Source organism: Bos indicus, chromosome 7 (assembly GCF_029378745.1).
Source record: "Bos indicus isolate NIAB-ARS_2022 breed Sahiwal x Tharparkar chromosome 7, NIAB-ARS_B.indTharparkar_mat_pri_1.0, whole genome shotgun sequence".
Taxonomy (NCBI): domain Eukaryota; kingdom Metazoa; phylum Chordata; class Mammalia; order Artiodactyla; family Bovidae; genus Bos; species Bos indicus.
In genome coordinates, this window is record NC_091766.1 from 62,423,322 (window position 1) to 62,446,644 (window position 23,323).

The 23,323-nt window shown below is 44.6% G+C and overlaps 2 protein-coding genes across 4 annotated transcripts in view; one reads left to right on the forward strand and one right to left on the reverse strand.

The window, feature by feature from the left end:
• SLC36A1 (solute carrier family 36 member 1) overlaps positions 1-5,633 on the forward strand; it is a 100,386-nt gene extending 94,753 nt beyond the window's left edge. The window contains exon 10 of the mRNA XM_070793876.1: positions 2,546-5,633. Coding sequence (XP_070649977.1) covers positions 2,546-2,547 — 2 coding nt within the window. The 3' untranslated portion in view covers positions 2,548-5,633. The remainder of the gene's footprint in view (positions 1-2,545) is intronic.
• The window catches only part of FAT2 (FAT atypical cadherin 2), a 98,826-nt gene that overhangs the window by 18,745 nt on the left and 56,758 nt on the right, over positions 1-23,323 (reverse strand). For all 3 annotated transcript variants that reach the window (XR_011567763.1, XM_070793872.1, XM_019965274.2), the window contains exons 14-19: positions 21,978-22,361; positions 19,352-19,566; positions 18,280-18,417; positions 17,583-17,726; positions 13,239-13,436; positions 7,465-8,275 (exon numbers count right to left, since the gene is read on the reverse strand). Coding sequence is in view for 2 of the 3 variants with exons in the window: in XM_070793872.1 (XP_070649973.1) it covers positions 7,465-8,275; positions 13,239-13,436; positions 17,583-17,726; positions 18,280-18,417; positions 19,352-19,566; positions 21,978-22,361 (1,890 nt within the window). In the remaining variant the exon portion in view is untranslated. The remainder of the gene's footprint in view (positions 1-7,464; positions 8,276-13,238; positions 13,437-17,582; positions 17,727-18,279; positions 18,418-19,351; positions 19,567-21,977; positions 22,362-23,323) is intronic.

Below are 23,323 nucleotides of genomic sequence, written 5' to 3' on the forward strand. Positions count from 1 at the left end.
AGGAAGGAATAATTGAGCCGATCTGCCCAACCCCTCGACAGCAACATACAGGATTGGGGTATCCAAATTTATAATGGAGGCCATTGTTTTTGCTGCCGACCCCATTACATGGAAATCTCAAGACCCAGTGTGGGTAGAACAATGGCCTCTGCCTAAAGAAAAATTACTGGCAGCTAAGATGTTAATCTCTGAACAACTGCAATTGGGACATATTGAACCCTCCAATAGCCCCTGGAACACTCCTATTTTTGTCATTAAGAAAAAATCTGGCAAGTAGCGACTTTTACAAGATCTAAGAGCTATTAATGCCACTATGGAAGACATGGGGGCCTTACAACCTGGGTTCCCTTCCCTAGTAGCTGTTCCAGAGGGATATAATATTATTGTAATTGATTTACAAGACTGTTTTTTCACCATTCCCATAAGTGCTGAAGATAAAAAGCAATTTGCCTTTAGTCTGCCATCAGAAAATTTTAAACAGCCTTATTTAAGGTTTCAATGGAAAAGTGTTACCCCAGGGAATGAAAAATAGCCCTACCCTATGTCAAAAATTAGTCAATGCCACTATAGAAGATATTAGGGCTAAATATGAACAAGTATATATGATTCATTACATGGATGGTATTTTAATAGCTCATCCAGATAGAGCTCATTTGCAAACTGCTGTCCAAGATTTGACTCAGGCACTGTCAGCTAGAGGCTTAAAAATTGCCCCAGAGAAAATTCAAACCAATCTACCTATAACTTATTTAGGAAGGGTTATAAATTCTGAAACAGTGACTCATGCCCCTTTACAATTGAGAAAAGTCCATCTTGTTACTTTAAATGATTATCAGAAACTTTTAGGTGTTATTAATTGGATAAGGCCCTATTTAAAATTAACCACTGCTGAGCTAAAGCCTCTTTTTAACATTCTGCGTGGTGATCCTGATCCAACTTCAAAAAGGCAATTAACTATTGAGGCTCAGGAAGCCCTAGACAAAGTAGAAAAGGCTTTATCTGATAGCTATGTAAAAAGAATTGAATTAGCAGCCTCCTGGCAATTCCTTTGCCTGGCTACCCCAACTGCACCTATGGGAGTTTTATGGCCAAACGGCCCCCTAGAGTGGGTCCATCTTCCCGCTCAAGCTAAAAAGGTAGTGGCTTCTTATCCGGGTTTAGTGGCTACTTTAATATTAAAGGGGAGAAAGTGGAGCATTGAGTTATTTGGTAAAGAGCCATCAGAAATTGTAATTCCATATAATAAAGAACAGCTTGATGCTCTTCTAATGTTTGATGAAAATTGGCAGATTGCTATAGGAAATTATTTTGGTCAAATTCTGCATCATTTACCTTCACATGTTTTGCTAAACTTTATATCTAAACATCCAGTTATTTTCCCTGTTAGGTGCAAACACTCCCCCAATCCAGGCACTCAAATGGCCTTTACTAACGGGTCAGCTAATGGCAGAGCTTCTATAGTTACAAGAGATCAGCATAAGGTTTTGCAAACACAAGAAACTTCAGCTCAAAGAGCTGAACTCACAGCTGTTATAGAGGCTTTTGTTACGTTTGCAGAGGAGGAATTTAACCTTTACTCTGACTCTCAGTATGTGGTCAGGCTGTTTCCACACATTGAGACTGCGGTTCTGCCAGAGAACAAAACTGCTATATTTCACTTGTTAACTAAACTACAGCAGCAAATTTGGGAACGAAACCGAGATCATATTTTATTGGCTACGTGCAAGCTCATTCTGGATTGCCTGGACCTTTGAATGCCTTAAATGACTTGGCAGATTCACTAACTAAAGTTACAGTGGCTCCTGCCTTTGAAGAGCCTCGAGCCCCTCACTCACTCCATCATCAAAATGCTAATGCCTTAAGATTATCAATTTCAGATTCCCCGTGAATCTGCACGAGAGATTGTTCACTCCTGTTCACATTGTCCCACTACTGTAAATAATTTACCTATGGGAGTTAACCCTCGTGGTCTCAGACCTAATGTACTCTGGCAGATGGATATAATTCATGTCTCTTCATTTGGAAAATTGTCTTTTGTTCATGTAACTGTAGATACTTTTTCTCATGTCATTATTGCAACTGCTCGTACTGGAGAGGCCTATAAGGATGTAGTGCAACATCTCTTTACTTGTTTTTCATATTTAGGTCTGCCAAAGGCTTTAAAAACTGATAATGCCCCTACTTATACTTTAAGCCTTTCCAGGATTTTTGTATAAAGTTTTATATAAAACATAATACAGGCATCCCCTATAATCCACAAGGACAAGCTATAGTAGAAAGGGCACGTCAAACATTAAAAATACAAATTCAAAAATTACAGGAAGGGGAATTTAAATATAGTTCCCCCCATCAGATCCTGCAGCATGCTCTCTTTGTAATAAATAACCTGAATGTTGATTCATCTGGAGCCACTGCAATGCTTCATTGGTGTCCGGAACAAAATAAAAAGCTGTTGGTGAAGTGGAAGGATCTCCTCTCTGGACAATGGAGGGGTCCCAACCCATTATTAACTAGCGGCCGAGGATATGCTTGTGTTTTCCCACAGGATGCAATTTGGATCCCAGAAAGACTGATTCGTCATGTCACAGCCCCCCAGGCATCTGGTCCCTCCACTGCCACGACCACAAAAAAGGAAGGGACCTCCTCTACCTCCACTCCCTCCGCCAACACGGGAAGCCCAGCTGATCTCTAGACGAATGACACCAGAGATCCTGGATGAACAGGAAGAGGAACCACCCACCAGACAGATGTCACAACTCTGTATAAGAGATATTGTTCTCCCTAATTCTTTACCCCACAGGAAATCACCGGGATGTCCTACGCGGGCCACTCAACAAGCCTCTATACCTACCTGGGGACAGATTAAGACGCTTTGTCACCAGGCACAAGGGATAGCTTCCCTGCAGGGCTCTCCAGTCTCTCCGGAGAGAGTGTTTATTGCTATGCTTGCCTTACTATCTTGCCAGGTAAGCGCCTCCTCTCCCGCTCCAGAAAAGTATTGGGCATACTTCCCAGATCCTCCAACCTTCCAAGTAGTTACTTGGAACAATGCCCCTATACGGGTCCACACAAACCAGCCTCATTTATTGGGAGGACATTATACTTTCTATACAGAGGAGGAATACCCTATTAATTTCAATTATACCTTTAGGGGATTAACAGATGATCTCCCTGTTTGTTTTAACTTCCCTTTTGATCATACAGGAAGCTATATTACTCCTACCAAAGAAGGATGTATTGGAGCCTCTGAAAAAGCAATTATAACAGATTCTCCATCCTTAAGATATCGGTCAGTTTGGGTATTACTGGCTCGTATGCCTGGGATCCTTGACCCCTATAAATCCCTGCGTTTTAAATCTCCACCAAAATATCCAAATTGTCATAATGCTGCCCCTTCAGATGCCATATGGAAAACTATAGATGGTCATTCAGGATATCCGATTTGGAAATCTTGTACTTATAATTCTAGAATTGACTACAGAATACCAGGAGGAAATTATACCATTCAGGACTGGAGCAACCCGGATCCAGGTCAGGATCCAATGATTGATGATGCATTTAAAGGGAGATTTGACAATTGGAAAGAATATTCAGTTCCTTGGCCATTACGCGCCACTAGATGGCATCGTAATCAATTTGTTCCTCCTATGCTGTCTTATACGGCTAAGGGCAGAACTTATTGGCAACCAGAAATTTGGAAGGCCCTTACCGCTACTGCCCCTATTACCTTAACCCGGCCAGAAAATATTTCTACTTACTCTATTTTAGCTTGTCTACCCTCGCCTTATGTTTTTCTCTTCACTAATGATTCCAAGAGACTTAATATACACATGAATTATTCAGGTGGACCTAATATAGTAACTTGTGAACAATGTATGCTCTCATCTTGTTTGGCCCCTCAATATAATGTTTGCTCTTTTGTGGTGTTGCAACGCCCACCCTATCTTATGGTGCCTGTAACTATAACTACACATTGGTATGATAACTATGGTCTTGCTGTAATACAACAAGTGCGGGATTTAATGCGATCACGACGGTTAGCGGGCTTACTTTTACTGGGAATAGCAACTTTAATAACTGGAATTACTTCTGTTTATATGGCAGCAGTTTCATTGACTGAACAAGTACACACTGCTCAATATGTTGATGCTATGTCCAAAAATGTTTCTTTAGCATTGGCAACAGAGGAAGCTATATTCAGGAAGCTGGAGATGAGGATAGATGCCCTAGAGGAAGCAATATTGCATATTGGAAATGAATTGCAGGCTTTAAAAGTGAGATTGGCACTGTCCTGTCATGCCGACTATCGGTGGATTTGTGTAACACCCCTGAAAGTAAATGAGACAGATTATGACTGGCAAAAAATTAAAAATCATATTTTAGGTGTCTGGAACAGCTCCGACATTAGTTTAGATTTAAGGAAACTTCACAGTCAAATAACAACCATAGAACGCTCTCACTTAGATTTTACTGCCTCAGGAGTAGCAAGTGACTTCTTCCATACAATCTCTAACTTTGTTTCAGGAAAGTACTTTCTGTCTGCTATTTTTAACTATGCTGCTGTGGCCGCTATAATTCTGCTTATCATATTCATTCTTCCTTGTATTGTCAGAATTTTCCGACAGAGCATTCAGAAGCTCGAGACTGAATTGCATACGGGTTTCTTAAGAAATAAAAATGGGGGAGATGCCGGGACCCAGCACGGGAGTTCCCACCCTTGACAAAGGTCATGCGGAGAGGCCTAATATGCAAAGGCAAGTCAGGACTCGAGGGGCCCCTGGATCTGCTTGAGCATCTACCCCAAAACCAGAATCTGTCTGTTTTACTACTCTACGACTTTCACCAACTCCTCTGACATTAACGAGGGGCTATCCCTGATCACCTTTCTCTGAAGGAAATCAACTTAGAGCTCTAGTTAATTAGCCTCCTGGGCATATTAGGAGTGTTTCAATCCAAACCCCTCAGATGGCTCTCTAACTTGCCTGACAGGTATACCCGGACTCCTACAGCTACGCATACGATTGTTTACAGCCTCCCAACAGCGAGAGGTACAGGAAGCTTAAGATATTCAAATAGTATAGAACCTCTCGGGGAGTTAGAAATTGTTAGAATAGAACTAGTAGAAGATTTCATTGTTGAGCTAATGCTTGCTGCCAAGTTTCCACATCCCCTGTATTGTGTCCTTGGGAGTATATTAATTAATATAGTTGGTATATAGAAAAAAATAAGTAGTGGCCTTGGTGTTAACAACTTTAGACCCTTAAGGTAATAAATTCTTTCCTTGTTGTAAGCCCACTGCACCTTTGCCCTGTAGAAATGCAACTTTATCTAACACTTTTGAAGGATGGCGCCAAACTTTAAAACAATTACTCTTAGAAAAAACATGTTTTCTGGTTAACTAACTTTTATCGGAACAAAGAGTCATAAAATGTTAATAGGCCTTCTGGCCAGAAGATGATGTAAATCACCTAAAGCATTTGTATATGATAAGTTTGCAGAAAAGAAAGCCTGGTCTCGATAAGGATCAAAGACTGCTGACTTTGCATGGTTTTACACCCCCTATTATCCTCTACGCACAACTTAAGGTATATAAGCTCTCTTTGAAAATAAAGCTATGGGCCTTGCTCACCAAAGCTTGGTCTCCCCATGTCGTTCTTTCTTGTTTCCTTTTCTCTCCTTTTCTTCTCTGTTCTTCCTTCAGGATGACTGATTTGGAGCGTGGGGGCTCTGTGAGACCACTTACTTGCCTGGGCTTCTAAGACCCACTCGAGAAGGTGCCTAAGGTGGGGTACCTTCAGCTATTCGAGAGGGCGCCTGTGGCCTCCGTGGTCAGAGCAAGTTCGGTGTCACGAACTTTATTGGTTTCCCACGTAAACCAGTCAGGTCAAGCCTCTGTCTCTCTGCTTTGCTATTCTTTCACCAATGCCGTCCTCCTGAGGATATCCCTGGATCCAACTGGGGCTGGACCCCGGTACCAAGTGGTCACCATGGAACACTGGAACCGACTTTGTCTCACTCAACTCTTGGGTGGCAAGCAAAGTCATTGCTCACATTTTACAGGTGAAGAAACAAGGGTGTGGAGTAACTTGTCCAGGGGCACACTGTTAGACAGGGGCCATCACCCTGCACACCTTTCTTTGGCCCCAGGGCCCCTTGCCTTGGGTTCCAGCCTGGGTCAGAAACTATGAGCTAAAACCATGAAGGAAACATGCATTGAGCCAGAAATATCAACCAAGTATGTTGGTTGATACCAAAATCCTCCATAGTTTCCATGATGATTCTGACATCACTTGGGGAAGAAGGAGGCCAAGTTGGAGAGGATCTTGCATATATGTGTGATTTCAGGAACACCACAAAGGCTTTTTGCCTCAAGATATCTCCTTTATCATTAGGAGTGTAATCATTTGAATAAGTGCATCCCACATGATATGCTGTTAAGAAGTCAAGAGGAAAGAAAATAGTGACAAATAATGTGGCTAAAACTTCCATAAGGTCCTGCATATCCCATCCCCCATAGCAATTGCTAATGCACTGTTGCATAGTGAGGGGTCTGAAACTTCACCTAAACTTGAGTTTTTCAAGCTTATTTGACCATGGGACCCTTTAATGTGGACCACCTACCATTAGCCCTTGGACATGGCATTCTGTGGAAACCCCTTTGAGAAATGCTGTGTTATATTAAGCAATGCCCTCCCCAGATTTTGTTTTTTAAATCCACCCTCCCCAGAAGTGAGTTCACTTATTAAATCGTTAAAACCTCATTGTGAATAAGATTATCAGTTGTCAGGGCTCCAGATTCCTAGGGAAGAGGGTTGATTTGGGGGGAGGGGGATTGAGAGGAGGGGAAGAGAAGTGTTGAAGAGAGGGAACTCAGGTCAAAAGGAGGAGAAAGAGAGTTTTAATAATCCACTCAAGGGTACACAGCTAGTAAATGATAGAAGCTCAGATTTGAACCTGAGCTGCCTATTCTGAATGCTAAGGTTAAACCCATCAGACTGTAGTAATAATAGTAGTAGCGTTACTGACTCAGGTTAATTGACCGCCTTCTATATGTCAGGCACTTTTCTAAGCAAGCCCTTAATATTTAATTCTTAATCCCTACAATAGCACAAAGGGACAGAGAGGTTAATTAATTTTCCCTGGGTCACGTGGCTCACAAGTGGCATAGCTAGGATTGGAACCCAGGCAACTTGATGCTAGACTCTATGCTTTTAGCTGTTATCTGAACTGTCTCTTGTATTCTTATTCTTATTTTCAAAATTTAAAAAAGTGACCAGAACTAGGGTGCTATTCCATGATGAGATTTTGTGAGGCCATACCTGTCTCGTGGTGGTCCATGGCCCTTAATCCTGTGAAAACATCCCTCTAACTAAACTGAGAGCCCTGTGTTGGGATCTCCAGCCCTGGAGTTGGGCTGGCCAGGCCCAGCAGTGCTGGGTGTCCTGGGGAAGGCCCATTTCTCACCTTTACAGGAGCAGTTCTTCTCCAGGCGGTGCCTTGGGGTCAGGATGCTGAGCCGGGCTGTGCTGTATGTGGGCCCAACCCTGGGATCCAGGTGCACGGTCTCTTGGCAGATTTGTCCCTGGCAGCTTGGCCCCTGGCAGGGCACCACGGGCATGGCTGACCTCATCTGAATTCCCACTGAGTGCTCCATCTCCTTGGCTGAGCGAGCGATGGTGGATGCCAGTTCCTGGAGCTTGGAGAAAGCCCCCAAGTGCCCTTCGAAGACCAGGAGCACATCCACACCAGCCGTGGCCTCTGCTGGCTGAAGGCTGGCCAGGTGGATGTTGGCTCGTTTGATGTCCAGCCAGTTGCTAAGGAACCTCTGCAGGTTCCTCCAGTGGTCACTCACCAGCTCCTCTGGAGTGAGCTGGTGGAAGCCCATCCACATGGTCTGCTGCAGAGCCTCTGGCCCCATGTGCCACACATGGACGTGGACGCCAGCCATGGTGGAGAAGGTTCCATCACTGACTGTGACGTTGAAAGTGTATCGGCCCCGAGGCAGCGTGTGGGAGGCGATGATCTTGCCATCGGTCGCCCCCACTGAGAAGCGCTGGCCCACGCTCTCCTCTCCCGCCAGGCTGTAGGTCAACGTGTCCTGTGGGTCTCGGTCTGTGGCATGGATTTTGCCCACCATGCCACCCTGGAACTCCTCCTCCCCGATGGTGATGAAGATCTCCAGGGGGAGGGCGGAGGGCGGGTAGTGGCTCTGCTCCCTGACGTGGACCTTGACCGACGTGGAAGATGAGAGGGGTGGGATGCCACTGTCTGACACCTGTGGGTGAAGCAGGCTACGAATTAGGACAGTGGCTATGGCCCCTAAGGGGCCTCCCTGCTGCTCCAGGGTGAGCTCAGTGTGCTGTCGTATTTGAAAAGGAAAATCATCACTCCGGAAGCACCAAAGGCTTTGTGGAGGGACTTACAACCCACACCAGGCAGTAAAACTTAATTCTACACCTTCTCATCTGACACCTCTCTGAGTCCCTCCTAAGCCTCGCCAGCCACATGCTTCCTTCCCCTTGAACTTCTCTCATTCTGTCTCTTTCCTTAGGACGGTCATCACATGTCTCCTAGCGATTTCAGAGCACATCCTTTGTGGCCACTGTCAGCCCAACAGGTTCTCTTACTCCTCTTTACTATGTGACTGGGGTCAGGCTGGGGATGGGCATGTCTTCTTCAGTTCAGTCAACAAATATGTATTGAGTGCCTAGTACAGACCAGGCCCTCCGCCGTGATCAGGAGAAAAGAGAGGTGAGGAGGAGAGGTGACAGACAGGGAACAGCAAGTGTCAGGCCCTCAGGTGGGAAGGAATGCTGAAAAAGCAGGAAGGGACCAGAGTGGCCAGGGCTGAGGGCCAGAGGTGCGCAGAGAGGTAACCCAGGTGGTTACTGATGGGCTGAGGAACAGGAGATTGGATTTAAGTCAGAGACATGAAAAGCCACCAAAGGTTTTAAGCAAGGTGATTATTAGAATAAATTAGAAATGCATTTCCCTTGCACATTTCACCAAGCATCTCTATAACTTTCTGCCCAGACTTAGGCAGACAAGGGTGAAGCTTTCCTTCCGCTCCTCAGTAGCATTACCACTTTCACAGCTGTCAGCAAGGATCTTTGTAATTTTCCCTACAGTAATATCTTGTTCATATGGATTTGCTTTGAGTGGGCAAGAAAGGTATAATAATACACCTGCTTCTGGGAATTATTGGTAACTGATGAGATATCAATAGCAATGGTAATAATTAATATTACTGCTAAGTATTATAATATATCAGCTTTCCTGGTGGCTCAGATGGTAAAGAATCCTCCTGCAGTGCAGGAGATCTGGGTTCAATCCCTGGGTTGGGAAGATCTCCTGGAGGAGGGCATGGTAACCCACTCCAGTATTCTTGCCTGGAGAATCACATGGACAGTGGAGTCTGGTGGGCTACAGTTCATGGGGTCACAAAGAATCAGACATAACTGAGTGACTAAGCACTGCATTATAACATGTAACTGACATTATCTGAGTACAAACTGTGTGCCAGTCACTTTTACATGCTTTAAATGTGTGATCTTAGTTTATCTGTCTGATAAGGCAGGTATCCTGAAGTGTCCTACTTTACAAAAGATATAACTGAGTCTCAAAAAGGTCAATTAACATGCTCAAGGTCATACAGCAGGTAAAGCCAGAGCAGAATCTGCTGGCCTATACAGAGTTGGACACGACTGAAGTGACTTAGCAGCAGCAGCAACATAGTACCTCCCAGTGAACAAAAGTGGATATACAGGACGAATGCAAGAAAGTGATTGAGTTACTAAGTGATACTCTGAGCCAGGCTTACAGAGATCAGGAAGCTGATCTCTTGACCTATGCTTTTGGCTTTGAAGACCCTCTACATTAGCCCACATCTGTTCTCTGAGTCAAAGCTTCCCATTTCCAGCTACTTATTGGACACCTTCACTTAGATATATCATGGACACCTGAAAGATAATATATGCTAAACAGAGCCTTCATTTTATCCCATAAACCTGTTCTCCATCCAAGTCTATCCAGACTCATAAATGGCCCTACCAATCAGACTTCACTGGAGTCAGGAACCTGGGAGTGGTCCTGATTCTTCTCTTTTCTTTCTCTCCCCATATCCAATCCACCACCAACTCCCACTAATTTCCAAGCAAAACCTGTTGCAAATCTGTTCACTTGTTCATCTTCACCATCACCTCAAGGTCTCAGCACCACCTGCCTCCAGCTTAGATGACTTCTCATTGGTCTCCCTCAACCAGTCTTGCCCCCTTCAACTGACTGTCTCTGGAACTTAAAAAATGAGCTTCCTGGGACACAAGAAGGGTCACTTCCCTGTTGGAAACCCTTCCATCACTTCTCACTGCACCTTGATTAGAATCTACAAGTATTACCAAGGCTTATCATGGGTGACCATACTTCCTGGTTAGCCCAGGACAGTCTTGATTTTCATTTGTTATGAAAATCAACAGTTATAACCAATTAACTGTTTTTAGTGCCTCTCTCACTCTCAGGAGCCTCACAGTTTGGACCTCAAATAACATGGTCATCCAAGCTATGAGGCACCCATGAGCCATCCAACCCATCCTTTAAGCTTCATTCCCACCACCGCTCACCATGTGATGAGCAAATGACCATGTCTCAGGTCACTTCAAGCTCTTTCCCAAAGTGGGATTGGTCTTGTCTTGTTCTTGCCTGGGACACTCTCCAGCCCCCTTTTCATGTGGCCAACTCCTCAGGTCTCAACTCAAGGGCAGCCACCCTCTGAATATGTCTCTGCAGTGCCTTTTGAGCTTCCCATCCATTTCTTTCTTCATCTGTTTATTTTTTATCTCTATAATTAGAATCAAAAGCCTATGGGGACAGGGATCACCCTCTTCTTTCTGCTGCTAGCATGGGACCCAGCATATGATAGGTACTCAATGGATGCTGAATGAATGAATGCCTGACTGGCTGTCTGTCTGAATGGATGACTACATCATCCTGAGCCCAGAGAAGTTCACAGGATAGTAGTATCCACTAGACTTAAGGTTTAGTTGGCTTAAAGCTCAACATTCAGAAAATGAAGATCATGGCATCTGGTCCCATCACTTCATGGGAAATAGATGGGGAAACAGTGGAAACAGTGTCAGACTTTATTTTTCTGGGCTCCAAAATCACTGCAGATGGTGACTGCAGCCATGAAATTAAAAGACGCTTACTCCTTGGAAGGAAAGTTATGACCAACCTAGATAGCATATTGCAAAGCAGAGACATTACTTTGCCAACAAAGGTTTATCCAGTCAAGGCTATGGTTTTTCCTGTGGTCATGTATGGATGTGAGAGTTGGACTGTGAAGAAGGCTAAGCGCCGAAGAATTGATGCTTTTGAACTGTGGTGTTGGAGAAGACTCTTGAGAGTCCCTTGGACTGCAAGGAGATCCAACCAGTCCATTCTGAAGGAGATCAGCCGTGGGATTTCTTTGGAAGGAATGATGCTAAAGCTGAAACTCCAGTACTTTGGCCACCTCATGCGAAGAGTTGATTCATTGGAAAAGACTCTGATGCTGGGAGGGATTGGGGGCAAGAGGAGAAGGGGACGACAGAGGATGAGATGGCTGGATGGCATCACTGACTCGATGGATGTGAGTCTGGGTGAACTCCAGGTGTTGGTGATAGACAGGGAGGCCTGACGTGCTGCGATTCATGGGATCGCAAAGAGTCGGACACGCCTGAGCGACTGAACTGAACTGAACTGAATGAGCATTGGCATGTTTCATCAGCATTTTGGCTGCTTTTTCTTGGGCAGTTTTCCTACAACCCATGATAATATCACTGCGTATATCACTGTACATGTATATATGTTCTCTCATTGGACCCTGGCACTGAAACCATGGATAATCATTAGTCAAATCCACTTCCCCTGCCTTCACTAGTCAAGGTCACTTTAAGACTTGCATCTGCATATAACCTAAACAGTAAGATAGTTGCCTGCGTTATTTTCCAGGACTTGGGGAGTCAGCTGTGCCTAGTGGGAATAGAACTGGTTCAGACTGGGTAGGACCACCAGCCCTTCAACAGAGCATGCCCAAGTTCTGCTTGGTGACCTTGATGTCAGAGGGCAGAAAACTCCCCCCTCAGGTAGTGCAAAGTGCCTCCATTTCTGGACATGCAGAGGCCTGTAGCTTAGGAACACCTGCGTTAGAACAATGACTACTGCACCTTTTTCCAATCACATTTCACTGTGCTCCCTTTGCTCCCCAGGCCTCAGACTGCCCTGGCCCTTTGCTCTTTATCCATAAACACCCAGAGCCCCTTGCCTTCCAGGAGGTGGTTCTGAGACTTGTTATCCTATCACCTTGCCTGGCTGCCTTGCTAATAAACCCTCTCTTCACCGCAGACTTCATCATCTCAGCATTTTGGCTTGCTGTGACACTGGATAAACTGAACACCAATGCTCAGAGGTAGGTCTTTAACAAGACTTGAGGTTCAAAGAGCTATTCTGGCCAGACTTGAGGAATTAGATTGAGGGTGAGGGTGTTTCTGTTCTGAGAGCACGGCAGGGATGAAGAGCTTGGAGTTAGAGTGCTGGAATTTGGAGCAGCCCAGCTCTACCACTTATTAACAGTATCATTTTAAGCCAGTCGCTTAATCTCTGTGTGCCTCAGTTACCACATCAGGAAAGTGGGAGTGACAACTGCACTCACCCTAATGCATGGTGTGGAGATTTAGTGCAATGATGCACGTGAAGCACTTAGCCCAGTGCCTGGCACATAGTAAGGGCTCTGTACATTTCCTAATAAGAGAAGCACTGATGGTGCTTTTATTCATTTATTATTTTTTATTGGAGTATAATCGCTTTGCAATGTTGTGTTAGTTTCTGCTGTATAGCGAAGTGAACCAGCTATCTGTGTGTATATATATCAACATATATAAATGGCTATATATATACACATACCCCCTCCCTCTTTATTTTAATTTGAGTTTATTAATTTTTAATTGGAGGACAATTGCTTTACATTATTGTGTTGGTTTCTGCCATATATCAACATGAATCGGCCAGGGGTATATGGTTCTCTCTTAAACCTCCCATCCCACCCCCACCCCTATCCTACCAGTCTACATCATCACACAGCACCAAGCTGAGCTCCCTGCACTATACAACAGCTTCCTGCTAGCTATCTAGTAGCACTGCCAGCACATTTTTTGTCCCCATGGTCACCACCAGTGGCCCCCACCAGTGGCCCCCACTGCTCTCACCTCAATCTGAAGCTTATACCATTCCTGGACTCTCTTGCTCAGTCCTGCAGTAGTCACCAACCATCCATCTGGGGTCACTCGGAAGGCAAAGCCATCATTCCCCTTGGTGATTCGGAAGGAGAAGGGAGGACCATTCTCTGGGGAGTCTGGGTCACTCAGAATCAGTTGCAAGACTTTGCTGCCAATGGGGGCATTTTCCTGAGAACAAGAGTGACAAAATCAAAGAGCAAAGTGAGTCCCGGTCCTTCTTCTCACATCTTTTCTGGATTCCCTTCTCTAGGATGAGTCCTCAGTGCTCTGGCTGCTCCCAGGTCATGCCTACATCTTGAACTGTCATTCATTCATTCTGCCTGTCTGTTAATTAGTGGTTGCCTTTTTAATCTAGACTAGAGCTTCCGGAGGGAAGTCCTAGGTTTTAGAAACAAAGGCCATTGGGGCTGGAAGGGTCTCTAGAGTCCCTTTATCCTATAGAGAGGTGACTTGTCCATGTCACATAACTGATAATTCATGTATATAAAATTAGTGCCTGAGATCCACATGGGAATTTCGTGATTCACAGGATCAGTTGAAAACCTAGAGATGGTTTCATGATTAGATGACCAATGGAACACACATCCAATGAGAAAAATTCAAAGACAATTAGTAATTCAACTGAGAAGAATGGATCCCCTGGGTATTGTTTAAGTTTTTTTTTTTTTAATATTTATTTGGCTGCGCCAGTTCTTGGCGGCATGTGGGATCTTCATTCTTCATTGCAACACACAGGATCTTTAGTTGCAGCATGCAGGATCTAGTTCCCGGACCAGGGCTCAAACCTGAGCTCCCTGCATTATAAGCACAGAGTCTTAGCCACTGGCCCACCAGGGAAGTCCCTGTTTCAGTCTTTGTTCTGTAACACAGGAATTCAGCATGCTGTAATATTTACAGTGATTGTTAACTGTCTTTTTAGCATCAAAAACCTTATCTAAAAACACAATCTCATGAGCAGAAAGTCATAGTTTCATAGTTAACAGGTAGTCTGCCCTTTCTTATAAAATCCTGCTTTTATTCAGGTAGAGCAATACCCTCAGCAAAGAAGTGCTCCTCCTAAGAAGAGACAGACTATGATTGGTTTAAGTCAGTTGTAATAATCTGATTTCCTATGCCAGTTTTTACATAGTTCTTCAGGCACTCTATCTATCAGATCTATGGATAGATAGAGTGCCTGATGGAATGAGGTTTGTGACATTGTACAGGAGACAGGGATCAAGACCATCCCCATGGAAAAGAAATGCAAAAAAGCAAAATGGCTGTCTGGGGAGGCCTTACAAATAGCTGTGAAAAGAAGAGAAGCGAAAAGCAAAGGAGAAAAGAAAAGATATAAACATCTGAATGCAGAGTTCCAAAGAATAGCAAAAAGAGATAAGAAAGCCTTCTTTGGCGATCAATGCAAAGAAATAGAAGAAAACAACAGAATGGGAAAGACTAGAGATCTCTTCAAGAAAATCAGAGATACCAAAGGAACATTTCATGCAAAGATGGGCTCGATAAAGGACAGAAATGGTATGGATGTGGCACCCCACTCCAGTACTCTTGCCTGGAAAATCCCATGGATGGAGGAGCCTGGTAGGCTGCAGTCCATGGAGTCGCAAAGAGTCGGACACGACTGAGCGACCTCACTTTCACTTTTCACTTTTATGCATTGGAGAAGGAAATGGCAACCCACTCCAGTGTTCTTGCCTGGAGAATCCCAGGGATGGGGGAGCCTGGTTGGCTGCCGTCTTTGGGGTTGCACAGAGTCAGACACGACTCTGTGTCTGACTGTTGCTGTTGTAGCAGCAGCAGCAACAGAAGCAGAAGATATTAAGAAGAGATGGCGAGAATACACAGAAGAACTGTACAAAAAAGATCTTCATGACCCAGATAATCATGATGGGTGATCACTGACCTAGAGCCAGACATCCTGGAATGTGAAGTCAGGTGGGCCTTGGAAGGCATCACTACGAACAAAGCTAGTGGAGGTGATGGAATTCCAGTTGAGCTATTTCAAATCCTGAAAGATGATGCTGTGAAAGTGCTGCACTCAATATGCCAGCAAATTTGGAAAACTCAGCAGTAGCCACAGGACTGGAAAAGGTCAGTTTTCATTCCAATCCCAAAGAAAGGCAATGCCAAAGAATGCTCAAACTACCGCACAATTGCACTCATCTCACATGCTAGTAAAGTAATGCTCAAAATTCTCCAAGCCAGGCTTCAGCAATATGTGAACCGTGAACTTCCTGATGTTCAAGCTGGTTCTAGAAAAGGCAGAGGAACCAGAGATCAAATTGCCAACATCTGCTGGATCATGGAAAAAGCAAGAGAGTTCCAGAAAAACATCTATTTCTGCTTTATTGACTATGCCAAAGCCTTTGACTGTGTGGATCACAAGAAACTGTGGAAAATTCTGAAAGAGATGGGAATACCAGACCACCTGATCTGACTCTTGAGAAATCTGTATGCAGGTCAGGAAGCAACAGTTAGAACTGGACATGGAACAACAGACTGGTTCCAAATAGGAAAAGGAGTACGTCAAGGCTGTATATTGTCACCCTGTTTATTTAACTTATATGCAGAGTACATCATGAGAAACGCTGGACTGGAAGAAACACAAGCTGGAATCAAGATTACCGGGAGAAATATCAATAACCTCAGATATGCAGATGACACCACCCTTATGGCAGAAAGTGAAGAGGAACTAAAAAGCCTATTGATGAAAGTGAAAGTGGAAAGTGAAAAAGTTGGCTTAAAGCTCAACATTCAGAAAACGAAGATCATGGCATCCAGTCCCATCACTTCATGGGAAATAGATGGGGAAACAGTGTCAGACTTTATTTTTCTGGGCTCCAAAATCACTGCAGATGGTGACTGCAGCCATGAAATTAAAAGACGCTTACTCCTTGGAAGGAAAGTTATGACCAACCTAGATAGCATATTCAAAAGCAGAGACATTACTTTGCCACAACAGGTCCATCTAGTCAAGGCTATGGTTTTTCCAGTGGTCATGTATGGATGTGAGAGTTGGACTGTGAAGAAGGCTGAGTGCTGAAGAATTGATGCTTTTGAACTGTGGTGTTGGAGAAGACTCTTGAGAGTCCCTTGGACTGCAAGGAGATCCAACCAGTCCATTCTGAAGATCAGCCATGGGATTTCTTTGGAAGGAATGATGCTAAAGCTGAAACTCCAGTACTTTGGCCACCTCATGCGAAGAGTTGATTCATTGGAAAAGACTCTGATGCTGGGAGGGATTGGGGGCAAGAGGAGAAGGGGACAACAGAGGATGAGATGGCTGGATGGCATCACTGACTCGATGGACGTGAGTCTGGGTGAACTCCAGGAGTTGGTGATGGACAGGGAGGCCTGGCGTGCTGCGATTCATGGGGTCACAAAGAGTTGGACACGACTGAGTGATTGATCTGATCTGTTCTGATGCCAGTTTTTTTTTTTTTAATTTAAGGGTGATCATATAATCCAGTTCTGACCATTGGAGAAGTCTGACAGGTGAGGGTTCTTTTGATAGAAACAGATTCAGCAAAAGAAGTCTCCTCCTGTTCACCTTTGAAGAAGGTTAGGCAAGGATGTGATGCTGGAGCTACAGCAGCCATTTTATAACCATAAGGAAGAAAGTGAGTGAATTTTGAAGAAAGTAATCCAAAATTGTGATATCATTTTTTTTTTCTGCTGAAATAAACAATTCTGGAATTGGTTTTCCCACTATCAGAACTTTTGCTATAGGATTAATAAGGCCTTATTGTTTAATGAACTTTTAGTCAAGTGATCTGTTATTAGCAGCCAAAGCCTTGTAACTCATACTCATAATTTCCAAAACAGGTGACCCTGGCTGATGGATATGGGACTCAGAATTTTGTGCTCCTACCCACTTCCTTACCTCTCTCTGTGTGATCACAATTCCCCACAGAATCCCAAGGCCTTCTCCAAATCCAGTTTATAAACCATTAGTATAGCGGAAATAGCTTGGGATCTGGAAAGTCTTTGAGTTCAAATCCCAAATTTGCCACATTTTTGACTATGGCATGTTTCTGTACCTCCATTTAAAAATTCTGTAAAATGAGTACTATCTACTTCCATATGACTGTGTGAGTCCCCTATGAGATAATGGATGCAGAAGAACCTAGCAGAATGCTTGATAATTTTTAATTGTATAATCCATAATCCCCTTCAGCAGGCTGTGTTGCCATTTGGGATATCAATGCAAGGTCACAGTCACTGTTTGGGTGGACTGATACCAGTGGTGAGCACCCTCCACTAGGAAGAAAATGGAGGGAAGATGATGACTTTGGGATGATTTTGGAAGGTTGAGCATACCTGGACAGAGGTGCTGTAGTTGAGCTGAAAGAATCTTGGTGGGTTGTCATTGACATCAACCACTTGGATAGCGATGTCTGTGTCCTCATAGAGTGCGGGCTGCCCACTGTCTGTGGCTCGGAGCTTCAGGGAATAGCTAGAAGTCTACAGCAAGAGGCCCAGGGGAGAATTAGCAACAGGGTCCTCAGTTCTGCCCCCCTGATTCATGATTAATGTTTTTGGTAGAATAAGATGGAGACACTCCCTTTTGCCTGTCCCCATTGCTGTCCCATAGCATTTTAGGGCTCAAGTTCTGGTGTCAGGCAGAAGTAAATTTGACTTCCAGTTTAACTATTTACTAGCTATGAGACCTTGGCAGAGTGACTGACTTGTGTGTGGGTGATATCAGGAACCACATCCTAGGATTACTTTAAGGACCAAATGGCATACTGTATGAAAATCACATAGCAAAGTCCCTGGCACAGAGCAGGTGCTCAGTAAAGTGAGAAGTTGGCCTGAGTTAAAAGTTACTCAGCCCCTCTCCTGCCTCTGGCTTTACATGCCTAGAGTCTCCACAGAGAAAAGGAATGGGGGACACTGAGGGCAGGTCAGGAGAAGCATCAGGCTGGGGTGCTGACCACAGTTCATCCTCTGGACCTTCAGCAGGGCTATATTCTGCTCTGATGATCTCAGAATGGGTCCCTCCCATGTGACTCACCTGTTCCCAGTCCAGGGCCTTGGCCACCTGTAGCTCTCCTTTCTTGGGATGGATGGCAAAGTGCCCAAGCTGGTTCCCTCCTATGAGGCTGTAAGTGATGGCACTATTTACAGGTCCATCTTCATCAGTTGCTGACACCTGCAGTGGGGGCAGGTGATGATTGTGAATGGAGGGGCAAGAGAGACCAGAAAGGAAATCTTGGCCCCTAGGAGTGTAGGGGGCACAAATATGTTCCTGCCCCACAGATTGTCCTTGGGCTGGCAGTCCCTAGACCACAGTCATCCTTTCCCAGAGAATATCTTCATTTACATCCTGGTAAGGATGTCAGCATGTCATGGTTCATTCATTTATCTATCCATTCCTTCATTCCTTCATTTACTCATTCATTCATAACTGACAGGGTATGAAGGTCCTGTGCTAGGAGTTGAGGAATATGCCAAAATGAGCAAGCCCTCAGGAAGCTTAATGTCTAATTTTATGGTCAAGTCTAATTTGGAGCAAAGAATGATCAGTTTTATGGCTATAAATTTCACCTGGGGAGGTTAGACAAGGATTTGCAAAGCCTTGAAGGATAAGGAAGGCTTCTGGGAGTGGAGTCAGCATTCCAGGCAGAGGAAACAATATGAGCCCAGGGATATGAAAGTCCAGAGGATATTTGAGGAAAGGCATCTCCTTCTGTGTGATTGGAGCATAGGGTGCACGTGAAAGGAGATGAAAACCTCGAATATGGGCATGCAGAGTTCACTTTCACTGCATGAAATGGGGAGCAATTACATATTTAAATGCAAAGAGGTGTTCTTTGGTGTCCCCCCCATTCCTCCCTTCCCAGACTGACCCTCTGTGCCCCCTGTGTCCTCTGGGGCCTCTGATCTAGATCTTATCAAACATGGCTCTGAGACATTTTGTCAAGAGAGAGCTTGGTTGAGTGGCTACACGTCAGTCAAGTCTATAGTGTATTAATTGATAAAATAATCTATGCTCATAGTTGACTAAAGGAAGGGGAGATAAGAACCCGCCCCAGAGTCCATCTCCCCCCAACACACACACACAGGGCAAAATCACAGATTCTTACTGTCAGCACAACATCCCCCACGATGGCATTCTCTAAGACCCTTGTGCTGTACAGGTGCTGGGGGAATCTGGGCCGATGTTCATTGATATCAGTGATGTTGACCACGATAGTGGTCATGTCACTGAGGGAGGAAGAGCCCTTCCGGCTGCACTCGACGGACAGGAAGTACTTGGGGCTGGTCTCAAAGTCCAGGCTCTTGTTGACGTACAGGATCCCTGAAGAAACAAGAGGTGATGGGAGCATTGAGGCAGGTGGGACCACAAAGGCAGAGTGCTGAGGGGGTCTTGAGCTAAATGCCAGGAGAGGCAGCTCAGCTGTGTTGGGAGAGACTGATTTCCTGCCTCATCTGCTCTGTCATCTCCTGCATCATCTCCATCATCTCCTCCATCATCTCTCTCTGTTTTCCCTCCCCTATAGTCTCCTTTCTCCTCTTCCATCTCCTCTCATTTTCCTTATTACCATCTCAGCAGAAGCTTTGCCCTCATTTATTTATGTACTATTTCATTGAGATTTTGTTTAAATCTATAATGTTAACTCTGTGTCATATGGAGCTATAATAACCCTTAGAACAAGAACAAGGTGTGATTCCCATTTTCTAGGTAAGTCAGCTGATGTGCCCAAAAGCTAAGTGACCTGCCCAAGGCACCCATTTACTAGGTGCTACAGTCACCTAGTAAATGACAGAACTTACGTTATAGAGTTTTATACCACCCAGCATTGTTCAACAAATTGTTAGGGCAGAGAGTTATTATTATGAAAACTGGAAAATAAAAGAATAAGGATTTATCCTGCTATTCCTCTATAACTGAATAGTTAAAGGTAGAAAACTCTTCTTTATAAAATGATTCCAGTTAGTAAATGAATGAAGAATGATAGGACTAGAAAAAGCCACCATTTTGCAGCCCCTAAAGAAATAATGTACCTAGGAAATAATCACTAAAGGCTGTTAAAACCTCTGTTGAAGGAATAGCTATATGAGGAACTCTGTAATAAATAGATCATACTGACAGCCTCTGAGCCCACCATCAATCTTAACCTCAGGAAAAAGAACCAATAAACCATTACATGCCTCCTAATGTGGTGCAAAGCAGAGCCCAGCATCATCTATGAAGCACTGTTGGCAAAATATTGAGCTTGAACGTGATCAAGGTCTTTGATTCAAATGTCATTTATAATAAGCTTAGGGGCTAGGGGGATATATTATATGACATCATAAAGGTACAACTAGCCAATCCAAAATATTAGAAAATTTTGCCTCACACATGACCCAAATTTTTCATTAAAATAAATAAAATATTTATTTTATTTCATTAAATAAACAAATAAGTGGGAAATAAAGAGGGAGAGGAAAATGTTAGAGATCCAAAGGGACGTTATATAGTTTCTATCAATGAAATGCAATATGTGGACTTTTGAGGCTGTTGACAAACAAACCAACTTCAAAAAGTCATTTGAGATATAGTCTGAAAAGTTGTCTGGAAACTATATTAAGGAATTATTATCTTTTGGGTGTGATAATGATATTATGGCTGTGCCTATACAAGAAATTCTTATCACTTAGAGATACACACTAAAGTATTTACAAACCACACAATATCATGTCCGGGGTTTGCTTTTTTTTTTTTTTAACTGAATCTTAATCCTGTTACTTATTTATTTGGCTGCACTGGGTCTTGGTTGTGGTACACGGGATCTTTGGTCTTTATTGAGATGTGCAGGCTCTTAGCTGCAGCATATGAGGTCTAGTTCCCTGACCAGGGATTGAACCCCGGCCCCCTGCACTGCGAGTGCAGAGCATTGGCCACTGGACCACCAGGGAAGTCCCTGGGATTTGCTTTAAAATAACTCAGCAATGGGTGGATGTGAGGGTTAAGGATGAAACTAGACAAGACGAATGTTGATAATTACTTAAGCTGGATGATGGGAACATGGGGTCCATATACTGTTTCCTCTATTTTTAAAAACATGTTTAAAGTCCCCATAATAAAAACTGAGCAAAAATTACTGCTCAACAGGCGGTTGCTTTAGGAGGTAGAGCACACCATTGCAGAGGTGGGGAGGGATCCACGTGGGGCCTGGTCTGACCTGAGCAGCTTCTGAGGCCCTTCCATGGGATGCTGTGAGTCTGACTTAGATTCTTTCATGGATAGGAGGATAGAAGAGAGCAGTTTTCCTGATGTCTATCTTTATGAGACTAAGGGAAAATTCAAGGGAGACGGGATGTTTGTGGATGGCTTTAGGAGGGAAGCAGGCAGCCTTGCCTTGGGCTGCTCAAGCCCCAAATTCTAGCAGGTGCTTTATGCCTTGGCAGCCAAGGATGGAGGGTGGCCTCAGCATCCTGGGGCTGGATGTGAGCTGGGACTGTGAAGTTGCAAAGTGGGAGGAGGGGGTCCTCAACACAGAGTCCTTGGTGGGGACATAATGCAAGGAGGAGTGTTTCCATGTAAGCGGGGCCCAGGGTGCAAGAAGGGACTTGGTATCTAAAGAGATCCAGAGTGAAAAAGGGGCTGAAAGATGCCAGGGAGGGGCTGTGGTATGTGAGTCAGACTGTGTGTGTGTGTGTGTGTGTGTGTGTGTGTGTGTGTGTTTAGGGTAGGGGTGGAGCTGCCTCCCGGCGCTGTCTCACCTGTGCGGGCATCCAGGCGGAACCTCCCCTGCTCATTCCCACTGACCACGCGGTAGCCAGTCTTCTCGGCACCCGGGCGAGTGAGGGTGGCCAGCCGCAGCACCTCTGTGCCGCGCTGGGCATCCTCTGGCACCTGCACGCTGTGCTCGGTGCTCAGAAACACAGGCAGGTAGTCCTCCAGCCCCACCACAGAGACCGTGACGGTGCCCAGCGTGGAGAGCGGTATCGGGGTACCCAGGTCAGAGGCACGGACGGTGAGCTCCAGCGCTGCCTGTGGCCTGACCTGCAGCGGCTTCTCCAGCCGGATCACACCCGTGGTGGCCTCGATGGAAAAGTGGCCTTCAGCAGAGTCCGTGAGAGAATAAACCACCTGGGCATTGGTGCCTGGGGAGGGAGACAGAGTGCATTATTCATACAGAGGGACCTCCCCTGGGCCCTGCCTGCTGCAAAACTTTCAGACAGAGGAGGGTCTGGAAGACAGGGTCCCTATAAAGGCTAACATGCTTAGGCTGTTAGCAGTGAGACCCTCTCATGGGGGGTTTCTTGACGAGGGTGGGGTTCAAGACCTCATAGAAGGTTCTTGTGAAGGGGAGGGTTATTCTGCAAACCCTTAAGGATATCTGAAGCTGTTTATGTGGAGGTTAGGGTCCAATGTCAGCTCATAAAATGAAAATTTTACAAGATTGAAACCACTCATAACAAGTTCTTTGGTTGTGATAGAACAATTCTTGATTGTGGTGGTGGTTGCATGAGTCTATACATGGGAAAATATAGAATAGAAGGGCACACATGTACATATTCAAATAAGTGCATATGGAAACTGTGAAATTTGAATAAGTTTGGAGTCTAATTATCAGTAATGTCCCCGGTGGCTCAGATGGTAAAGAGTCTGCCTGCAGTGAGGGAGACCCAGGTTCAATCCCTGGGTCAGGAAGATTCCCTGGAGAAGGCAATGGCAACCTACTCCAGTATTCTTGCCTGGAAAATCCCATGGATGGAGGAGCCTGGCAGGCTACATGGAGTTGCAGACAGTCGGACACGACTGAGCAACTTCACTTTCTTTCTTTTTCTTCTGTTGGTAATGTCCCATGACCAGTTTCCTGGTTTTAATGTCATACTACAGATTGCTGCCTTTGGGGAAAGCTGAGTGAAGGATGCATAGGCTTCTCAGTACTATTTGTGCAACTTCCTGTGTGTCTATAATTATGTCAAAATAAAAAGAAAACAAAAAACAGAAAATAAAATATACACCCATGGAAAGAAATATACACCCATGGAAAGTTCTCAGTAAATCAAAGCACATAGTGTTTTTCGAGCTTTGTCTCAGAGGCCGTTATTTCCTTTGA